The sequence below is a fragment of the Suricata suricatta genome, chromosome 3, assembly GCF_006229205.1.
Source record: "Suricata suricatta isolate VVHF042 chromosome 3, meerkat_22Aug2017_6uvM2_HiC, whole genome shotgun sequence".
NCBI lineage: Eukaryota > Metazoa > Chordata > Mammalia > Carnivora > Herpestidae > Suricata > Suricata suricatta.
The window spans coordinates 134,107,458-134,128,996 of record NC_043702.1 but is presented as its reverse complement, the minus strand read 5'-3'; the positions used below and the strand labels follow the sequence as shown (position 1 = coordinate 134,128,996).

At 48.1% G+C, this 21,539-nt stretch overlaps 1 protein-coding gene and 1 long non-coding RNA gene across 2 annotated transcripts in view; one reads left to right on the top strand and one right to left on the bottom strand.

Moving 5' to 3' along the window:
- The window catches only part of CACNA1E (calcium voltage-gated channel subunit alpha1 E), a 496,040-nt gene extending 475,828 nt beyond the window's left edge, over positions 1 to 20,212 (top strand). The window contains exons 41-50 of the mRNA XM_029935255.1: positions 1,692 to 1,788; positions 3,845 to 3,950; positions 4,718 to 4,825; positions 5,396 to 5,496; positions 5,768 to 5,874; positions 9,654 to 9,765; positions 12,905 to 13,033; positions 14,034 to 14,214; positions 15,205 to 15,395; positions 16,837 to 20,212. Coding sequence (XP_029791115.1) covers positions 1,692 to 1,788; positions 3,845 to 3,950; positions 4,718 to 4,825; positions 5,396 to 5,496; positions 5,768 to 5,874; positions 9,654 to 9,765; positions 12,905 to 13,033; positions 14,034 to 14,214; positions 15,205 to 15,395; positions 16,837 to 17,382 — 1,678 coding nt within the window. The 3' untranslated portion in view covers positions 17,383 to 20,212. The remainder of the gene's footprint in view (positions 1 to 1,691; positions 1,789 to 3,844; positions 3,951 to 4,717; positions 4,826 to 5,395; positions 5,497 to 5,767; positions 5,875 to 9,653; positions 9,766 to 12,904; positions 13,034 to 14,033; positions 14,215 to 15,204; positions 15,396 to 16,836) is intronic.
- On the bottom strand, positions 9,535 to 14,442 carry LOC115288178. Its single transcript, XR_003906849.1, has 3 exons — positions 14,381 to 14,442; positions 10,703 to 10,776; positions 9,535 to 9,762 (listed from the first exon to the last, which is right to left on the bottom strand). It is a non-coding gene; the product is annotated as an uncharacterized LOC115288178 (long non-coding RNA).
- Positions 20,213 to 21,539: the final 1,327 nt, after the last annotated feature.

Here is a 21,539-nt window from a genome sequence, read left to right as displayed (position 1 = left end):
GAGGACTTAAATCAGAAAGCCGATTTGACTCCTCTCACTTTCCTACACAAGCACACAGTCATGTGTCTACACACACACACACACACACACACACACACACACACACACACACACACACACACACACACACTGTCTCTCTCCCCACTCCATCTAATCTGTAGATTTCACCAGAAGGACCTCTCTGTCCTCCAGAGAATGCAGACGTCTTCACTGGTTTCCCTTCACTGAAGAACAGAGAACCTCCTTTTGGTGAAAAGTAGCATCTTTCTCCCACATGTAATGTAGCAAAATGTGATCCTAGTTGTCCCTACCTCTGCCCACCCTCCGGCCCCTGAATAGTTTGGCCGGAAGGGGTTGTAAAAGCTCGAGGACAGAAAGGAGGTGAGAAACCAAGTCAGGGCAGGAGGTGAGAGTGGCAGGAGAGTGTAGGCTTGGTGGGGTGTGGAAGAATGCAGTCACTCAGGGGGTCTGTGGAGGTCTCTGTAGGCGGTGAAGACTTCTGAGTGATTTCTTGCCTTAGGGGTCTCTCTATATCATTGAGGGGACTGAGGGGTCTGTCATAACTGCCGCATCACTGCTTGTGTGTGAGACCAAGGACCTTGTTCAGAGGCACATAGGACCCCCCTCTTCAACTCTGCCAGACCCTGGGAGCTGGACCAGGAGCAGCTCTGCCACGCCACCACCCACGGCCAAGCCCGCTAGCTCAGGAAGCCTCTCTGGTGCTGCAGGAGAGAAGGGTGGGCCCCCCGGGCATAGCCCGTCCTGCAGCTGGCAGAAGACGTAGGCCCAGGAAGATGCCAGCCGGGGCCATGGGAAGGAGCTGGCTTGGGGTGGTGACACAGTGATCCCTGTACTCGGGAAGCCAAAGAATAGCTGCCTCTGCTGCGACTCTTTAAACTCTGCCCCGGTGCCACCTGCAGCCGCATGTGGGGAGAGCCGGGAGGGCAGCATGCATGCGAGACACTCCTCCACCTCCTCCTGGTTTGGTCTCTTCTGTCCCCAGCATGCCGTCGCCCTGGGGCATGCCGGGAGTAAAGAGCACTCCTCCCTGCAGAGCCAGGTGGAAGCAACGGCTCCGACAAGCAGCGCACCACTTCCAGTGCAAGTTGCCGCCTCCTGCTGCACACGCGCCACAGAGGGGGATACACGATGTTCCGCCTGTGGGTTCAGAGGAGGAGAAGGGCCTGACACGCAGGTCGAGGCCCCATCCCAGCTGGGGCCAGAGATCCTAACCCGTGGCTGGAGCACCGTCTATCCATTTTATACCGCTCGCACACAGCCCTGGGAATTGAAAACAGGCTTGTGTTGTATGGGGGATGGAGACAGTGAAGAGCGAAGTAGGTGATGATCCTCCGTGAGGAGAAAACGAGTCCCCATGGCTCCGCAGCAGAGTCACAGGGACCAAAGGGTTGCCACCAACGTTCCCGGGTCTGTGTGGGGCGTGATATAAATCCGCACCAGGATGGAGTCACGTGTACAATTTGCCTTGATTAACAGGTTTCCTATTCTTTTTCTGTTTGTCCATTTTGTTTTGTTTCTCTTCTCCTGTTTTCTGTATTATTTTGTTTGTTTTGTTTTGGCTCTCTGGGAATGCCTGTTCTCCCTTCCTCCTGGTCTGCATCCTTCTCCCCACTTCCTTTCCCCGCCCTGCCCACCCGCCCCGTCCCCACTTACCACCCCTCCATGAGCAGTGGCCGCATCCATTACACTGAGATGTATGAAATGCTGACTCTCATGTCACCACCGCTAGGCCTCGGCAAGAGATGTCCCTCCAAAGTGGCATATAAGGTAGACCACCCCTTCCTTTGTTCTGGGCTAGAGACCAACAGGAGGGAGGCCAGAACATGGGGAGGAAGCCGGGCTGGGGAGGTGGAGGAGGGAAGAAGGGGAAAAGAAATGGTGAGGTCAAAGGGCAAGGAAGGTTCCTGGAAGTATGGAGTCCTGAAACAATACGAGGACTGGTTGGCAAGACTCTTCACCATGGGGCTTTTTATGTGTTCCTCTGCGTGTCTCCAAGTGTGTGGCTTCTCATGAGCAGATTACTAGAAAGGAAGTGTTAAGTAGCGTGTTTGCTCAGAGGAGGCAGAGTGGTGGCCTTCAGGATAGCACATATGGGCAAGAAGGAAGCCTACAGCAAAACTGCTGTCGGAGCCTGGAAAAAAAAAAAAGCTTCAATTAGATAAGCTAAGGAAATAATGCAGAAATTTATCTAAACATGGTTCAAGAAATCTTTAGGTGAGAGGCAAACCCTTAACAAATTTCTTCTTCTTTGACATAGGAAGGAACTGTGGAATGGTTCCTTCTAGGTATCAGAAAAAAGAAGAACATGACTTCTAGGATACATGATGAAGGATCCAGGTCCCTCCCCCCACCAGCCCAGCTGCCTGGTTCTCTTGTCAATACAAGGGAAAAGGTGACAATGGGCACAAGTTGCATTCAGCGTTAGGTTTGCATTACTGGCATGACTGATTTGGGGGCTGGCCCTGGAGTTACGGGTGGATTTCCCTGGCTTGCTCAGAGCAGCAGCATACATTGGAAGTCACCTGCTATTAGGGTACTCAGAGCTTTGGGGCCTGATTATTTTTTCTCCACCCACTAATAATAGTTACTGTTTCGTGTTTAGACTGACCCAGAACTCTGGAGCTCTTTCATCTAGGAATATAGCACAGCAATGTGGCCACTTTATTCTAGAGGCTTAAGGAAGTGGGAGAGAGATGGAACTCAGATACAACAAGAAACTGACTTTACACTCTAAGACACCATGTCTCTGGAATCACATTAGGCCAGATGTTCCAATGGAGCATTAGCGATCCTACCTCGGGAAGAGACACGTCCATCCTAGGCTGGTGGTTCTGCCAGAGGACCTTCTGCTGCTGCTGCCTCCAAGTTGTACAGCTCCAGAGAGCATCTCCTTGGAACAGAGCCCTTGAGGGCCTAGTACATGGCTCTTCATGTGCAGCTTCTGGGCTGGCATCCTTTTTGCTCATGATGGCCACATCCAAAAGTACCAGGTGGCAGAATGTGGCATTGAGTTTTCTGAATGTCTGGAATGAAGCTTGGTGGGTGAAGGGGTGTGGGGACTGGAGGAAAAGTTAAAGGATTCCAAAAGCAATATACTCTCTGGAAAGTGGATTTGGCCATTTCCGTTTGGTCCCTTCCTTTGGGTGAGGGAACAAGGCCTGCCCACTCTGCTCCTGCCTTGGTCACCCTTCTCGCATTCTCTCCTTCGCTGTCTCCAGCCTTCTTGCCTACACTCTGTTTGCACTCCCCTCCTTTTCCATCCTGCTCCACCTCATCCTTTGGATAAGTTGGACTTATGCATGTTTAATCATGTGCTGGCAAATTTCACCTTTTGAAGACTCAAAAAGGGGGGCATCAGGATACATATTTCAACAGATAAGCAAAGCAAAATCTCCCCCATCACTATCTTTCCATGTGAGTTTTGGGGGTACCCGTGGGACAAGGGGAAAGAGAGAGCAGCCTTGCAACAGGGAATGGAGCCACCTCCAAGAGCTGACTCCTTTCTCTGAGCCCCTTCTTTCAGAAATCACTTTCCATCCCTATTAAAGACATTCTTAGGACCATGGAGGTGTCCTAAAGAATGATTAGTCCCCCTTCTTTTGGAATTTGGCAACATTCTCTGGGGGGTGGGGGGTGGAGAAATGAAACAGCAGCAAATAAACCACAAGTGAGAAGCAGGGAGAGGAGGTGGGACCGGGGATGGGGAATCCTTGCCCTTCTTTTTTGTCTCTGCATTTGACCTCCACACTTTTCTTCTCTTCTCACCAAGGTTTCTTTCGATATTTTTTTTCCTCCTGCTCTTCCTTGTCTGTCTCTTACACAGAGGTTGGTCCTGATGAATATGCCAGTAGCTGAGGACATGACCGTCCACTTCACCTCCACACTCATGGCTCTGATACGGACAGCCCTGGACATCAAAATCGCCAAAGGTAAGCCAGGGAAGGAAAATGGGATTCTGGAACAACTCATCCAAGGTGGCACAGGACAGAGAAGTTTGAACTTGCATCCATCTGACAATGTCATGATCTGGAAAGCAACTATCAGGGTTCTGGTTTCACCTTTGACCCAATAACTATAATGTCTGCCATTTCTTCCTGGAAAAAAATGACTGGTTTGATCATCGCTAAGGCTCCTTTCAGACTTACCAGTTTGTGATCTTCAGTGTCTGGGACATGGTAGGCATTCTAGAAAAATTTGCTTATTGAACAAATGAGTTTTAATTTTGTCCTTATTATGTGGTATCTTTAATACTCTGGAAGGTTTGTGGCAGGTACCATCAGGGCACTACTTTGCTCTTCTTGATTTCTGGTTCAGGAATTTTGAGAGACAAAGGTTTACTACTTCCAGATGGGTATCCAGCCTTCCTGCTCTTGCCTGACCCAGATCCTTAAATTCCAGTCACTCAGACTATGGAATCAGAGTCACTTAAAGAATTGATGGAATGAGGAAGCTGATCTTGGTCTTGGGGCCTCAGATCTTGTGGCAGGATATCCCTGAGTCACTAAAAATGGGAGCCAAAATGTGTTCTGCCTCTTCAGCAGAAAGACCTGGTATTAGAAGATCCACTGTCACTAAATGCCAAGATTTCCTCTGAGAATAGGAGGTGCCATGCTGATTCAGCTCCTACCCCCACCTACTCCCTCAGTACTTGTTATTTGTGTATCTTTTCTATTTATTGAAATTTATTTTATTCTAGGTGGTGCAGACAGGCAGCAGCTAGACTCAGAACTGCAAAAGGAGACCCTGGCCATCTGGCCTCACCTATCCCAGAAGATGCTAGATCTGCTTGTGCCCATGCCCAAAGGTGTGGGGTCTCCTCCTGGGTATCGTTGTCACTGTGAGCTCAGCATACCAAGGCCACCTCTTTTAGGGGGACACTGAGTGATCAAGGAGATAAGGGAAGGTTGCTCTTTGATTCTTCAGAAACCCAAATCTCCCACTTCCTAATCCCTTTTGCATGAACTGAAAACATTTTCTCAAGGTAGGTCACTGTAGTTGTGAATGAAACTTGTTGGGCGCACAGCTCTCCCTCTACCCATAATACTGTTCAGGAAACCCTTATATAGGTGGGAATAGGATGCTGTTACTTAGATGTGGAAATCTAGACCAGGGAGGTGATGCTTACTCCATGTGTTTTATCATCAGTATCCCGATCCTCATGGGGTAGCTCTGGAAGCTCCCTCAGGATAGATATGGAACCTCGTCACTTTGTATCCTCAGGGTCTGGTGCAGGTGCAGCTCTCAATAAATGCTGGCTAGGTGGGTGGCTGAGGGAGCAAACCTGGCTGAGAGAATAGGGAAGCTTGTGAAGTATCCTCACTCTCTGCCACCTGTCTTCTCCCTGGTCCCTTCCATGTGACATTTGTGTTTTTAGCCTCTGACCTGACTGTGGGCAAAATCTATGCAGCAATGATGATCATGGACTACTATAAACAGAGTAAGGTGAAGAAACAGAGGCAGCAACTGGAGGAGCAGGTGAGGATCAATGACAGCACAGGAGGTGGGTGGGCCATGAGGAATCACATGACAGCCCCTATAGGGACAGGTCTGTGCATGGCTGGGGCACAGTGCCCTGCCAAGTGCTTAGAAGTAGAGGTAGGGGTGCAGGGTCCAGGGACTTTCTAGTGTTGGGGATTAGAGGTCAGAGGATCAGGCATGCTCCTATCTTACCCAAGTAAATTGTACTCCCCACTCCACCAACCGACCCCAAGGTCATATGAGTTCCTTTTTCCTCCTTCCAACACAGAAAAATGCACCCATGTTCCAGCGCATGGAGCCCTCATCTCTGCCTCAGGAGATCCTTGCTAATGCCAAAGCCCTGCCTTATCTCCAGCAGGACCCTGTTTCAGGCTTGTGAGTATCATCAATGGGTCCACAGCTGCCCTGCTTGTGTCCAGTCACCATGCCATTGTGCAGGCCCAGGAATGCCCCAGAAATAATAGTCTGAGCCCAGTGATCCTCTCTGTGAGGTTGAGAAGACATTTTTTATTTATGTGTTTAATTTTTTTAATGTTTACTTTTGATGGAGGGGGCAGGGAGAGGGGAAGACACAGAATCCGAAGCAGGCTCCAGGCTCCGAGCTGTCAGCACAGAGCCCGATGTGGGGCTCAAACTCACAAAGGAAATTAGACACCTAACCGATTGAGCCACTCAGGTGCCTCACTACATTTTTTATTTTAAAATGGTTATTCAGCAGGGGTAATAGAAAGGCAGATTATGCATGTTTGGTACTGTGGCCAGCTCAAGAGACAGCACTGGGGATGGACAAAGGAAAAAAGGCATATGTTAGTATCATCACTCTAACAAATATGAAATTGGAGATTAAATAAGTTGCCAGTTCCACGGGGCTAGTAGAAAGCTGAACTGGAATTGAAGTTTGTTATTACTAACTCCAGAGTATTCCCAGTACACTGCTATCTGTAGTGAGCAAAAGGAACCTTAGATCAGGCGCAAAAAAAAAAAAAAAAGTCTGTATCAGCAGTGGAAACAAAACCTCAGGTAAGGAATTTGTCAACTCTTCTGAGTTGCAAGCTCAGCCCCCACTTGTTTGTTAGTCATAAATGATTTATCATACCATCCATATCTCATTATAACATGATCTTTCTCTCATCAACAACCATGTACGAGCACCCAATGGGCAGGAATCCCTCTACTTAGTGTAAATGAGGCTTTGTTGTTGGGTTTAGCCCAGTCCTGGTTCTCATGGAGCCAAGAATCACTAACTATCACAACTTCAGTAATTATCAGGAGAATGGAATCTCTGTCAGAGTGCCATTTGGAATCTCGCTCACCATGAGTTCCTTTCTGCCTGTGGTGTTGGACACTGTTTTTGAAAAACAATTTCAGAAGTCATAATCCAACACATTTGTAAGAGAAGCAAAAGACCATCATCATGACCAAGGCTACTGTTCATTTTTACAAATATTTGATGTGGTGAGGTAGCAAGGTGTGGATTCTCCTGTCTACACAAAACTGGCAGATGCCTGCCTTTGGTGTGTGCAGGAAAGCAGTGGGACCTCCTCAGGGGAAGGGTGTACAGCATTTTTCAAGAGTCCTTGGCTTAGAAAGGAGGCCACCCCTCCACCTGGATCTCTCTACTGCTGCATTTTGCTATACATAACTCCCACATGGCATCACTCCAACTTCTCTCTGTGTTTATTGACTCATTTACTCACTGATTTGACCAATATTTATTAAAACCCAGTATGACAGAAAAGCTGGCTCAGGCACTAGGGATTTAGCAGTCAACATGATCACAGCCCCCCTGGAGACAAGTCTTGAAAAAGAAATTTACAAAAGTGATGAAGGTTCAAATGGAGAGGGTCGCCTATTGTGATATCACAGGAGGGGGCAGCACACTTGGTCTAGGGGTCAGGGGAGTCCCTCTATGGAAGTAACGTTTACGTGAGGCTCAGAGGCCTGCTCTTCAAGAGAAGGGAGAATGTGATAAGCTTCAGGAACCTGAAAACGGTCACGATGGCTGGAGCACGGGGAGCTCAGTGAGGCAGCAGGTGATGAACTCTGCCGGGCCAGCACGTTGGAGCATTGTTAAGTGGAATACAGAAGTGAGGTTTGTATCTAAGGATCATGGGATTTTACTCATCAGTGTGACACGATCAGACTTGAGCCTTTCAAAAATCATTCTGGAATCCACTGTGGGCTTGGATCAGAGGGGAGGAGTTTGAGAGACAGTACTGCTTTTGATATGTGAATGATTAATGACTGTGGCTTAGACTAATGATGGAGAAGGGGAGAGATGCAAAGACTTGAAATATTATCAGTAGGGAGACCGGATGGGATTTGGTGATTGAATTGCCTCAGGGAGTAAAGGGGAGACCCCCCAAGTTTCTGGCATGAGCCTTTGGGATCAATGTTGGCACATTTCCTGAAAGGGGGACATGGGTCCCTCAGGACCTTCTGCCCTCACTGAGCTTACACCTGGTGGGAAACCAGTCCTGAAATAGGATTATTAGAGGAAAAGTTGTCATTTTGAGTCATTTGTATAGGAATAAAACAGTGTGGCAGAATCTGAGTCCATGTGAAAAGATGGGAAAGATCAGAGAGCATTATGCTCAATAAAGTGAATTTTGAAGGATGAATTCAAAATAACATGAACAGAGTTTGTGGAGGGCAGAGGAGTTGGAGAGAAGCATTCTGTTCTCTGGGAACAGCCTGTATTAACATCTTGAGGCAGAAAGCAGCCAGGTGGGCACATTCAGTGAACTTAAGAAATTCAGGAGCAGGGGGTGAAGGGCAAAAGGAAGCTGGCAAAATAGGAACTAGATCATGAGAGGCCCTGTTCCAGACTTTATGCTAACAATGAGAAGCCAAAGTTTTTAAAGTTGGAAGTCAACTTTCAGTTCAAGTTAGGCAACTCTCTGAGGGGGTTCCAGTGATTCCAAGGGTCCGCTCTACCTCTTAGGGATTCTGTGATTACTCATCCTACTCAGTGGTTCTCAGGAGAGGACACACTTGAGGAAGATGTGTGTAAGCAGACCATTTAAATATCAGATCACTCTGTATCACCAGCAGCAGGGGGACAGACAGGTGGAGTGATTCTTTGTACTTCAGCTCTCTCCCTGTGATCCATGTCAAGGTAAGATTGTGCCTATGGATTATTTTTAAGTAACTGGCAACCCTGGCTTATGCCTCAAATTTCCCAGTGGATGCAGTCAGGAGTGCAGTAGACTCAACAATGCAAGGGCTGTCCCTCAAGACGGTACCCCATCTCTCCCTGCTAGCTTGACCACTACTGAGAGCTGTGGCGCAGCCCCTGACCCCTTTCCTTCTTCCCACCATCAGGAAGCCCACTCTGCACCCTTGAGTAGGTCAGAGGGCACCTGCCATTGTACAGCAGCTAGCTTCTCAGGAAAGACAGGCTACCTCTTTTTCTCCTAACCAGCCCTGTGGATGCCATTGGCTAAGAGTGTCCACAGGTACCAAATGGTGGTTCAGTAACAGGCACACTGGGACAGCTGTCCGTACCTTTTGTCCAGAGGCCTCTTACCTCATCACCATAGCCATCAACCCAGAAGTTACCACCTCCTCACCACCACCTCCGAGACCATCCACCCAGCTCGTAAACCAACAGACACTGTCTGACACGGAGTCGTCCTTCAATAAACGCTCATGGCCTTGAATTGTTTAGCTTGGCCAGGGATGTTGGCACAATAAAACCACGTTTCTACTGAGAATGGAGGACATTTTTAAAAGACTATGACTGCTTAATATTTAAACAAACTGTTCGCTGTTTAAACGATGGCATTTTTTTTCTGCTGAAGGGAGAAACTGAGCAGAAACAGGTTTGCAATCTAGCACTGATCTTCCATATGGCTGAGTGTGACAAATAATGTCGTTTGTCACAGATATGCTAGTCACCAGCAGAATAATGAATGGTTCCAGATGCAGGTTGAAAACAGTGGCTTCTCCTTTCCAATGCTTTTTTTTTTCCTTAAACTTTTTTATTCTATTCAGGTCCTGTCAGTCACCAGGCTTACAAGCCAGCCAGTATTAACGGGTGTGCCCTTACTGGGAAGGAAGTCGTATCTGGGGTGGGAATTGTGCCTTTGACAGGACTTTCTCTCTTTTCCTCTCATGTCCACATTTCCTCCTCCTTTGCCATTGCTTTTCAGGAGTGGCCGTAGTGAATACCCCTCGATGAGCCCGCTCTCCCCCCAGGAAATATTCCAGTTGGCTTGCATGGACCCCGCCGATGATGGACAGTTCCAGGAACAGCAGTCTCTGGTGAATGAATGAGTTACATGACCTCAAAAAGTATTTCCTTGGTTTCCTGATCCCTCCCACTCTCATTTCCAAATTTCATTTCATACCTATGATTTATCAGGAAAACCCTTACCAATAGTCCTGCCAGTTAGTTACCCTGGGAGATTCCTGCTATCTCTTTCACAGCTGAATTTCCCATGTTCTCTGGTACATGCTTCTTCTGAAGATTTGATAATCCCAGAGGCCTCTTACCTACTACGGGAACTTACATTGCTTCAGACCAAACCTTCTTCATTTATGCCCGTAAGCAGCCAATGTACAAGCAAGAGTCAAAATCTTGCCTTTGATATGGGGCCTTAGAATGGACCACCAGAATGCTGGCACCAAACGGACAGCCTAGTGTAGCCGGGGACTGCTTCTGGGACACAGGAATGCCCTACGCCAGCCCTTTGGAGACACCAGGCTCCTGGATCACTCGGCAGCGTGTGTGACAGTGACCAGCTGTCAGCCAAGCGTCACAGAACAATCCCTTACCTCTTTTCTGTGTCCCCCTTTGGGTGACAATTCTACCAGTCAAGTACATTCTAATATCCCTCCTCTAAGCCTAGAGTTTCTTATTTTAATGTTTATTTTGAGAGAGGGAGCACAGAGGGGTAGGGTCAGGACAGACAAGAGACACAGAATCTGAAGCAGGCTCCAGGCTCTGAGCTGTCAGCACAGAGCCCAGTGTGGGGTTCCGACCCTCACGTGTGAGGTCATGACCTGAGCCAAAGTCAGACGCTTAACCAAATGAGCCACCCAGGTGCCCCAAAGCCTATAGTTTTCTTATTAGCATAAATGATAAAATTCCTGAGAAACCTTGATTCAAGTTTAGGCTTGGAGAAGAGGGGGCACATTGGCCTTTAGATTTTGCTAATACAAAGCTAAAATGTGATTTTTCAATGATAATAGACATTACCATTATCCTTCATTCAGGAGTCCTCAGATCAGGTTCCTTCCTGAGCTTAGAATTAAAGCCCGAGTGTTCATTGGCTAGGAAGAAAAAGACAAAACCCAACATTTGCAAGAGTTCATAAAGACTGCTTATACTGAGTTCTGTGCCACTTTGATTATAATTCATCTGTGTGTTTTCTCTCCTGACCCCTCTCCACTGCTGCTGCCCACCCCAGAGCCACCCTAGATGGATGCTATGGGTGGAATATGGGATTGGCCTGCTTATGGAGTGCATATCTGCTGGCATGAGTACCCTTACTTGGTAGCTCAGACAAATGGGCGATTCTGTCTCTGATGACTGCAGAGATGGGGACTTCTGCATAGTTGTGTTTGGGAGACAGCTAGTCCAGACCCTCGCGTGGTTTGAGTGCCTTAGGTATTCTTGGTAAGGTAGGCAGGAAGCCTTGGACGAATTTCCTGCCTTTCTTTGTGAGGAACTTAGCCCCATGGACTAATTGGTACAGATAGTTTGATTCTGAAAAGTGACTCTCAGCATTTTACAGCTTGTCTACCCGATGATACGTCTGGCTAGGAAAATCCCAATAATGTTTCCTTTCTTTTACAGGGAGGCTTTCTTTATTACATCATTATTTCTGTGGGTCCCCCAGGGCTGAGCCGTAGTGCCAGGATTTTTGGATGTGTGTTCATCTCATTGTCGGTACTGGTGTCTGTAACTCAGTTTGGGTGTCAGCCTGTGCTACGCTCTCACCACTGTGTCCTCCTGCCCATCCCTTGGGGCCCCCTGCTCCACGTCCAGAGGCGTGGCCGTGATTCGTGCGTGTGTCTTACACTACCTCTCACATCCCCACAAACTGTAGTGTTGTTACCACATCTGTTTCAAGTCGGACCTGTGTGCTTTATAAAGCGTGAACTACAAAACACTAGAATTTCCTCAAGTGCACAAATCACATGTCCGAGGAAGGCAGGCCTCCCATTCACCTCAGTAACCACCTGGCCAAGTGGTCTTGGGCACTCTTCCCTTCGACAACTTGGTTTTGAAGGTATAACTTCCTAAATAATAGCTTTTTTTCCCCCTGGCATGTAATCTCCAGCTGTCCAGGATATTTCTGGGTCTCTTTGACGGCCATGTATACTTTCCAAGGCAGCCCTGCCCTTTACGCAGTGACAGTGGCTCTCCGTATAGATCATGTACATGGGCCAAACTAATGTTCTTTAACCAGGAAAATAAAAAAAAAGTACAGGAACTTAGAGATTTCTAATTCTCTAGAGTGGCGCAGCCCAGGTTTAATAGCCACTCCACAAATGTGGCAGTTGAGCACTTGAAATGTACTCATCCAAACTGTGATGTGCAAAAAAAAAAAAAAAATCTTCATTTTTGGATTGATTACATGTTGACATGAGGATAATTGGATACACTGGATTAAAGAAAATACATTGTTTTATCAAACTACTTTTTAAAATGTAGTTACTAGGAAATTTACAATTACATAGGGAGTTTGCATTATATTAGACTCTCCTAGTTCAGAGCATCCCTGACAGATGGCCACCTACCACCTTTTTCAAATGGTTTCAATTATAGGAAAAGCTTTCAGCTAATAAAATCCTGTGTCTTAAGGTTTGAGATGATTGACACCAGAAATTAGTCTTGGTGAGTACAGGCAGGGGAGGGCCAGAGAGAGAGAATCCAAAGCAGGCTCTGCACCAACAGCTTGGAGCCTGATGTGGGGCTTGAACTCACAAACCGTGAGATCAGGACCTGAGCCAAAACCAAGAGTTGGACGCCACCCAGGTGCTCTAGTAGTTTCTATTTGGTTGATAAATAGGTTTATTCTTTTAATCTGAAGAAGCCAACACTACCAACTCTCAAAAAGTAGACTTCACATACCTAAGAAGTATTATGACTAATAATGCTTTACAAAGCTATACAATCTGAAGCGTTGCTTGGTGATAAATAAAAGTGATAAATACTTGACTAGGAAAGGTAATTTTTACCTTTAAATCCCACGTAGAACTTTCTGTTTGGGACATCTGGTGTACCACAGGTGCACACATAGATGGACACATATATACACATACAACGGAGACCATAAAGATGCCCATCTCTAAAAGCCATTTTTGTTATGGTGGAGGCAGAATCATCCACTGGAGGTGAGAAGCAATGAGCTGGAACCAAGTCCCACAAGCGTGGCTGTGTGTTTATTTCCAGGAGCCAGAGGTTAGTGAATTAAAAAGCGTGCAGTCCTCTAACCATGGCATCTACCTTCCTTCGGACACCCAGGAGCATACGGGATCTGGGAGGGCATCCTCTATGCCACGCCTGACTGTGGATCCCCAGGTAAAAAGCTATCACCACCTACCCTGTGCAGTGGCATCCTGGGCTGTATTGAATTGGTGGGTTATGAACCAACATCTGAGATTATCAGGTGAGCTCTTGACTTGCCCCCATCCCTTTCCTTTAAGTGATATCTGGTTCATGGGCCTTCTTTAATAGAGCCTACTCCTCCACTGTGTTTTTAATGAAGCCCTAACCATAACAGCCTAGCCAGCAAAATGGTATAACTCCTTCCGAATGGGATCAACATTCTCAAGACTCAACCAGCCATGCAAGAAATACCTTCCAGGATTTTCCCTGTGTATTCTTCCTTTTCTTCTTTCCTGGTTCCCCCAGCACATACACAATTACACACACAGCTCTGTGTCAGGACCGTCTGTCCTAACCAGTGCAGGCCACACCTCATTTCTTTGTCTGTTTTCCTGGCTTCTTTTTTCTGTCTGTCTGTCTCACATCAAGTTTTGACAGAGACAAGAAGTTTTTGTGGATCTGTTTTAACATCTGTGGCAAATAAAAAATGCCAGAATTTAAGGTGGGGCTAGGGTGGGACCCGTGATAGAGAGCAAGTCATTCTTAGATGCTGCGCAGGACAAGCTGTCCTATGCTCCCAAAGCTCCAGGGCCGGACCTTCTCTGGTGAGGGCACAAAATCAAAGGCAGACTGTTTTGACAATTGCCCTCACCCCTCACATATTCCAAGGTTCGCTGCAGGTCCTGGCTGAGTTCTTACGGTAAATGGCTCTATGGGAAGCTTACACTGTACACTCAGCTGCTTGCTTTCCTGAGCACGAAGACAAGACCCTAGTTAAGTCTCAGTATCTGGGTTAATATAGCATAAGACACTTTCTGGAACAACCCCCTTCAGCTCAGGTCTGAGCAAGAGGGATTCAAGAGAAGTTATGCTTTGTGGTCTTCAACGATTTCTATCTCCCTTCTTCCCTAATTGCAGAACCTTCCAGTAATTAATCCAGATTTTGTGTTCCTCGGGGGGCTCACATTTCCAGGTGGTGACAGACCCTAGCTCCATGAGACGCTCATTCTCCACCATTCGGGATAAGCGTTCAAATTCCTCATGGTTGGAGGAATTCTCTATGGAGAGAAGCAGTGAAAACACCTACAAGTCACGTCGCCGGAGTTACCACTCCTCCCTGAGACTGTCCGCTCATCGCCTGAATTCTGACTCAGGTGAAGGGGTCTTCACTGTTCACCTCTTTTCAGGCTCCCGCCCTGATGAGCAATTCTGGCAAGAACTGAAAATCACTGGAACAGGATGCAGATAAGGATACAGGTTGAGGAGAGTGAGGGAAGGAAGAACACGCATCACCAGAAGAGGCTTCCCTATGTGACTTACCCCAAAATGAAGTCCTCCATATTCATCACAAAGGCTGAAATTTCTTTCATGCAGAGCAGGGCTATAGAAAGTATTAAAATGTATAGTTACTGAATCAATTATGTTATATATCTGAAACTATATAACCTTGTATTTAAGTTATATTTCAATAATAAAAAAAATTGAGATTTTCAAAATGGCCTTCTGCAAAACCCCTGGAATTTCTTAGGGGGGGGCCTCTAAAATATTCCTGACAGGGGCTGGGCTGTCACCTCCAACTCCACTTCAACTTCAATAGGGCTACCTGGAATTGCTTTAGGTATTTGAGTTTTGGTTTGTTTTTTTAAGGAAAAGGGTTTTACTGATAAGAGTCATTAGCAAATCATTAGTCTGCTTCAAACTCTGTTTCATGAGATGAGGAAACAGATTGAAAAGCAGTGACATGCCAAAGCATAGGGCCAGTGAGTAGCAGACATGGGACGCGAAGTCCTCAATGGAACAGAAACCCTTGGACTTCCATCCCTTCTACTGGTGCCATCTTCCCCCCAAAAAGGTACACACTCATGTTTAGGACATGGAGAATTCCTGGGTCATAGTGTCGGCAAAGATTCTATCTGAATTGTGTCCAGGGTAAACAGAAGCAGAAGAGAACCAATCACATCCTTTGGCATATGTGTCTGCACACTTACCTCTTCACCAAAGGATGATTTTCCAACCTTTCTCTCCTGCCTCTGACATGCCTGGAGAAGCTGGGGTTCGTTAGGGGCCCAGTCCCAGGCTATGTGACATCTCTTTATGTTCGTATGGGTAGAGTTGTTATCAGATGCTTTTGTCTTCTCTCCCAGGCCACAAGTCTGACACCCACCGCTCAGGGGGCAGAGAGCGGGGACGGTCAAAAGAGCGAAAGCATCTTCTCTCTCCCGATGTCTCCCGCTGCAACTCAGAGGAGCGAGGGACCCAGGCTGACTGGGAGTCCCCCGAGCGCCATGAGTCCAGGTCTCCCAGCGAGGGCAGGTCACAGACCCCCAACAGACAGGTGAGCATGGAGAGGACATGGAGCCTCTAGAAAGATAGGGAGGGGTAGACTGTTAGACCCTGGTTTCACGGGAGACTATATCCATCGTGCGCAGAAGTTAGATACTCATGCTTATGTACTCAGAAAGGATATATATTCAGACAACCAGATAGTCCCCCCTCCCCCCCACAAAAGACAATGGTATCTCAAAGTCATTCTTTCTCAGTCCTCAGAACCCCGACATACAAAATCACAACTAATAAGTATGTGAATGTCTCAGCCAGATATAGGAGGAAAAGATCACCTTTAGCCAGAGAAGTTTCTTTGATCAGTTACATGATCCTATTAATTAGAAGGGTGATTCATCCCTCAGCACAGGATTTCTAAGCTGGGTCAGCACAACCTCATTTACCTAGCTTCCAGCCATCCCAAGAGGAAGACCCCCGTCTCCTTCCAGCCTGTTGTTGAAACACAAGCCTTTGCCTGTGAAATAACTACCAGAGCTATGTGAACACATTCTCTAGCCCTGCCTCTCTTCAGTGTTGTCAGAGGCCAGATGGGAGACCCAGTCAACAGCAGTGAGCAGAGGGGAAGAGGAGGGGCTAAGACAGTAGCCTTTTAGAGGCAGTAAACTTCCTTCTAGAAACAGGAGAACTTCCTTCTAGAGCAGTGGCTTTCAAATTTCAGTGCAGAACATAATCGCCAAAGCTTGTTAAAATTGCATAGTCAGGACCTAAAGCGTTTTACTTCAGTAGTGAGGCCACCTAGAAAGGGAAACCCAGAAATCTGCAGTTGAAAGGACCCCTTATTCCCAAGAGTTTCTGAGTAAGGTGGTTCATGGGTCACAACACCTTGAGAAACACCTTCCGGAAGGTCCCTTTACCAGCTCTGGGCTCAGGGACCCCTGGGAATAGGTGAGCAGGTCAAGTAAGGCCTGAAGCAGCAGCTGGGGTGTAGAAATGCAGTTAACGTCAGCAAGCCACTGGAGATGGGAAGGCGAAAAGTGAAGATGAGGGCAGGTATTTACCATTCCTTCAGATCCACTTCCCAAGAGGGATTTTTCATACACCAACCTTAGAGCATTCATTCACCTTTCCTGTAAGTTGTCTTTCTCAAAAGGCTTTCTTTCAGTGAGCCACTTGTTATACATAGAGCTTCCAGATCTGTGCTACCTGAAGTGTTTGGCACGTGGTCCAGCGGCACCCCAGTGCTTGTTAGAAATGCAGTCTCAGGCCTCGGCTCCAGTTTAAATGCACCTGCCCTGGCCTATGTGGTAGAGACTCTCAGCCTCAGTTCATCCCTGCATTCCTAAGGGGAGGGGGCTTGCTGCAAAGGGGACCCCAACTCAGACCACCCTCCCCCCAGAACCCGGACCCCACGGGCTCTCTGTCAGAAGGGTTAGGCACTGTAACAGGGATCAGGCCCAGCCCGGTCTAACATGCCACGTCTGTCCCCTGCACAGGGCACGGGTTCCCTGAGTGAAAGCTCCATCCCCTCCATCTCTGACACCAGCACCCCAAGACGAAGTCGCCGACAGCTCCCACCCGTGCCGCCAAAGCCTCGGCCCCTCCTTTCCTACAGCTCCCTGATTCGACACGCCGCGGGGAGCATCTCTCCCCCGCCCGATGGCAGCGAGGGCGGCTCTCCGCTGGCCTCCCAGGCCCTGGGGAGCACGGAGGCCGGCCTGGCGGAGTCTTCCAGTGCCCGGCACATACATCAGGGCCAGCACGCCTCCCCGCAGCGCTACATCTCTGAGCCCTACCTGGCCCTGCACGAAGACTCCCACGCCTCGGACTGCGGCGAGGAGGAGACACTCACCTTCGAAGCTGCTGTGGCCACCAGCCTGGGCCGCTCCAACACCATCGGCTCTGCCCCGCCGCTGCGGCACAGCTGGCAGATGCCCAATGGGCACTATCGGCGGCGGAGGCGCGGGGGGCCCGGGCCGGGAGTGATGTGTGGGGCTGTCAGCGACCTCCTGAGTGACACGGAAGAGGACGACAAGTGCTAGAGGCTGCTCCCCCCTCCGATGCATGCTCTTCTCTCACATGGAGAAAACCAGGACCGAATTGGGAAGCCAGTGCTGCCCGGGGGGGAGGAAGAGGGAGGAGGAAGATGGAAGAACACCATGCGTTATCAGACAAGAGGAAGGAAAGGACACAAGGAAAACCAGTTGAACCTGCCAGATTGCATTACTTCCCTTTGCAAGATGGGCACTGCCATAGTTCTGCCTCTTTGCTGGGGAAAGGAAATCCAAGAACATAGAGGGTTATTCCCATGGCAGAAGGGACGTCAGATTGGCTTTGCTTCCCCTTGCCCCTTCCCACTTTTCTAGAAGCTGTGGGGGGACAGAGCTGGCCTGTGTTTACGCCCATTGCCCTGAAAAGCCTAGAAGACTTTCTGGCTCTTAGCTGGGGAGTCATGGAGACCACAGGAGAAGAATCTCCTCCCTCACCAGCTCTTGCTCCTCAGCCAGAGCCACTGCCATCAGGCCGACCACCACAGCATCTCATGCATCACCCTATGGCTTGCTTCCCCCAAAGAAGCACAGGCTAAGTTTAGGAGCCTTGGATGCCAAGCCGAGGAGGCAAGGAGGGAGGGAAATGCTGACGTGGAAGACGGGGTCAGGGTGCTGTGGCGGCAGCAGCAAGGGCTGGTCTGGGTGAGCAAAGCCATAGTCCAGCAGCCCCGACCACAGGGGAGAGGCTCAAAGTGATGAAGAATGGGTGGTGTTGGGGGCAACAGTCCTGGCTCTTTGAAGCCTGTCACCCACACAGCAGGTGCTGTGTTAGGATAGGCCAGGGAGGTCCCTCAGGCTCCACAGAGGTGCTCGACGCTCCAGGAAGGGTGATATTTTAAAAGCATTTAACAACCCCTATGGCCAGAGCACTAGCTGGTGTGAGCAGATGTTCAGCTGGGCCTTAGCCCTGCAAACGCTGGTCACAAGGGATCCCTGAGGGTGGTGGGGGCACTTAAGGCAGCATCTGTTTTCCAACCAGTCTAGAAGAACATGGAAGAGTCCTACAGTTATATCAGCACTTATGGCTGAATGTCAACCTAGACTCTGGCCCTGGAGGCAGCGGGCCTCCCTGCCAAGCAGCAAGGCCAAGTGCCAGAGGCACAGCCTTCTCTGCTACTCCCTGAGAAGGCAGCACACATACACCCAAGGCGGGCCCTCCATCACTTGATGGAGACTTCTAGAGAGGGAGGAAATGCAGACAGATTGAAATGAGAAGCTTCCATGAGAGAATCAGTCTGAGTTTACCGAGGACCTCCAGGGAGGAGGGCCCTCGGTCTGGCAGCTTCCTCAGCTCGTTTGTGGTTGAGGGTCAGTTTGACATGATACTTTGAAGGTCATTAGTAAATATACCTCAGCTTAGACCTGGGCTGCTGCTCCTTGCAAAGTAGGCTCCGATGGGCCCTCGTCACAGGAGGTGATGAGACTGGGGTCTTGGTGACCTTGACCTTGAATATTTCCTGGGGCCAGGACTGGGCTTTACCCCTCCCCTGAGGAAGAGCTGAGCAGACAACAGCCTCAGGCCACTGTGTCATTCTTAACCCCTACCCCCCACCCCAGTCTCAGAAACACTACGAAAAAGAGCCTTTCTGGGCTAATCAGTGCTCCTCTTGTTTAGATTGTCCATTCAGGGAAGCACATCACTCTCTTTATCTGGTGGAAATGCACCATCCCCTCCGATTCCTCCCTGGTCTCATCACAGGAGCTGGAAGGAACCCAGGAGAAGGGTGCCAGGCAGGGCTTTCCTCCCAGGACCCTCCCCTGGCCTGACCTCACAGTCTTTTTTATCCTCCTCCAGCCAAGACAGCCTCCACCTCTTGGGTAGGAGAAGTTAGTGGCTGTTATTTTTCTTAGAAGGAGCCTCTTTTTACTTATGAAGTTTTTTGTTTTGGTTGAAATAGAACTAAGGCATAGTTGCATCAACCCCGAAAAGCCAAATACAGTCACGTGGCTGCAGAATCATTTGTCATGGCTCTGCCTTCTCTTCTAGATATTGATGCAGCTTCATGACCCACGGTTAGCCCCTCTGATCAAAGGACTCCCAGGGGCAGGAGACCATTGCGGCAGAATACAAGCTGCCTCCTTCGCAGACCTTCTGCTCACTTTCATTTTCCTCTCCCACTGAGCACTCCTGTGCTCGGGGGTAGCTGGCAATGTGAACATGACTATGGACCGCCCTGATCCTAACAGGCATGCACTTTACATAAGACTCAGGCGCTGGGCCTCGTATTGTTGTAAAGGTTTCCTCTGCTCAGCATCATTTCGTGCCAAAGTGCTGCCGTGGGCTGCTTTCTGTGCACAAAATTGCTTTCTTCCACCTCAGAAACGGAGCTTTCCCTGGGGACAGGCCCACAACAGGACAGCCGTTCTGAGTCAGCGAGTCTATTGCATTGTGTTTTGAGAAAAGGAATTGAAGTGATATCTTAAGCCATTTCAACAGTAGGAGAAATTTGGGCTGGCCGAGCAATTACCAGAAATGGAATTTGCCTGTAAACCACATTACGAACACTAAATTTACCATGTCAGGAAACTTGCCTGGACACCTGAACTCCTTAAACTCATATACACACAAGCATTTGAGTCTTCAGTAAAGTGGTATAAAGCACTACAGACACAGTCTCCCAACCAACCACCTGTGTTTTTCTAGATCAATTCCCCCTAAGAAATTGGTTTCCTTATTCCCTTAGCCTGCATTTACCTTTCTATTAAGACCAGAAAAGACAAGACAGTTTTCTGTTAAGTCATAGAACTCATTATTCTAAACTTCCAACCGTTTCCTTCTGCCTCTTAATAAACATGAATCCTCTCTTTCCCTTGAAAAGTAGCCCCTTGAGATCTCGAAATGTGTGCTTCTCTTTGGATTAAAAAAGTATGGCAGCATCTCAAGAAATGCCAAGTAAACTGGGAACACTATCAGTGTTTGAGGTACACAGTGTTATCGAAATTAGTACTGCAGGGCCCCTCATAAGAATCTCTATATGTCCAATTTCCCTTGCTAATGTTAGTCTTCACCATCCTCTCAAAACAGGGAGGGAGGGAGAAAAAAAGGAAAAACCAAGGTAGAGAGATGTTCTAATTATGTCTGTTTAGATACTCCTCTCTTCAGCTCCAGATAGACTTCTGCGAACAAATTCATGTGTCTCCCTCTCAAGCCCCATGAGGTCAGAATATTCGCCAGCAGGCCTTCAGACACAGGGGTTACAGCTCTAGGTCAAGAGGTACCCTGTGAACCACGGTCAGGTTAGAAATACCTAACTATGAAGAGAATATACCCTTGAATGCCCCCTCCCCCCGCCCAGAGTCGACAGAAGTTGAACACAACTGCCAATGTGGATCTGTCCCCACTCCTAGCTGAAGAGTCTATTTCTATTCTGGGCTTCACTTCACCCTATTCAATGTCCCTATGGGGTACTGAGATCACAGATAACATTTCTCTGAAGCTGAAATCCAGATATTCGGGATTTTGCTCTCTCTTGACTCTGGGACCACAAAAAGACAATCCCCATATTCTACCACCCAGCCAGCATCTTCTTTCCATACACACATATACCTTTGTGGCGAGCCTCAGTGTCTCCTGCCTTCTAGTCTCCTATCCCAGCCCTTGCTCTGCTGCATGTTAGCATTGACCCAACTCCTGAGATGGTTAAATCCACCTAGTCTAGGCTTGTTTGCTGACCTGCCTGCCTCTGCTGTGGGGGAATGATTTGATCTCATGAAAATAGTTGGGAACTCACCAGGTGATAGTCACAAGGTGATCTGAAACAGTATAAGGTGCAGTACTATTGGGCCATGATGGGGGATATGAAATGTCTGCATACTCCACGAAAGCCCACTGCAGGAAAATTAGGTCTCTCCTAGCGTAACAGAACAAAATTTAATAATTTTTTTTTAAAGTACTCAATTTTTCATTACATCCTATTTCTAAAGCCTGTTCTGGATGTCTCATTTTTGGACAGAGTTGGTCTTTAGTAAGCTGAGCTAGGGAGAAGTTGAGATTCTTTAATTTCTCAGCTCAGCTACAATAAATATTATGAGGTTATATAAAGAAAAGGTGTATGTGTAGCAGGCAGGGGGCAGATCGCCCTCTACTTTGCAGAGATTTTTTGAAACTGGAAGGTTAAGGAATTTTCACCCCCTTTTTTTTTTTTAAT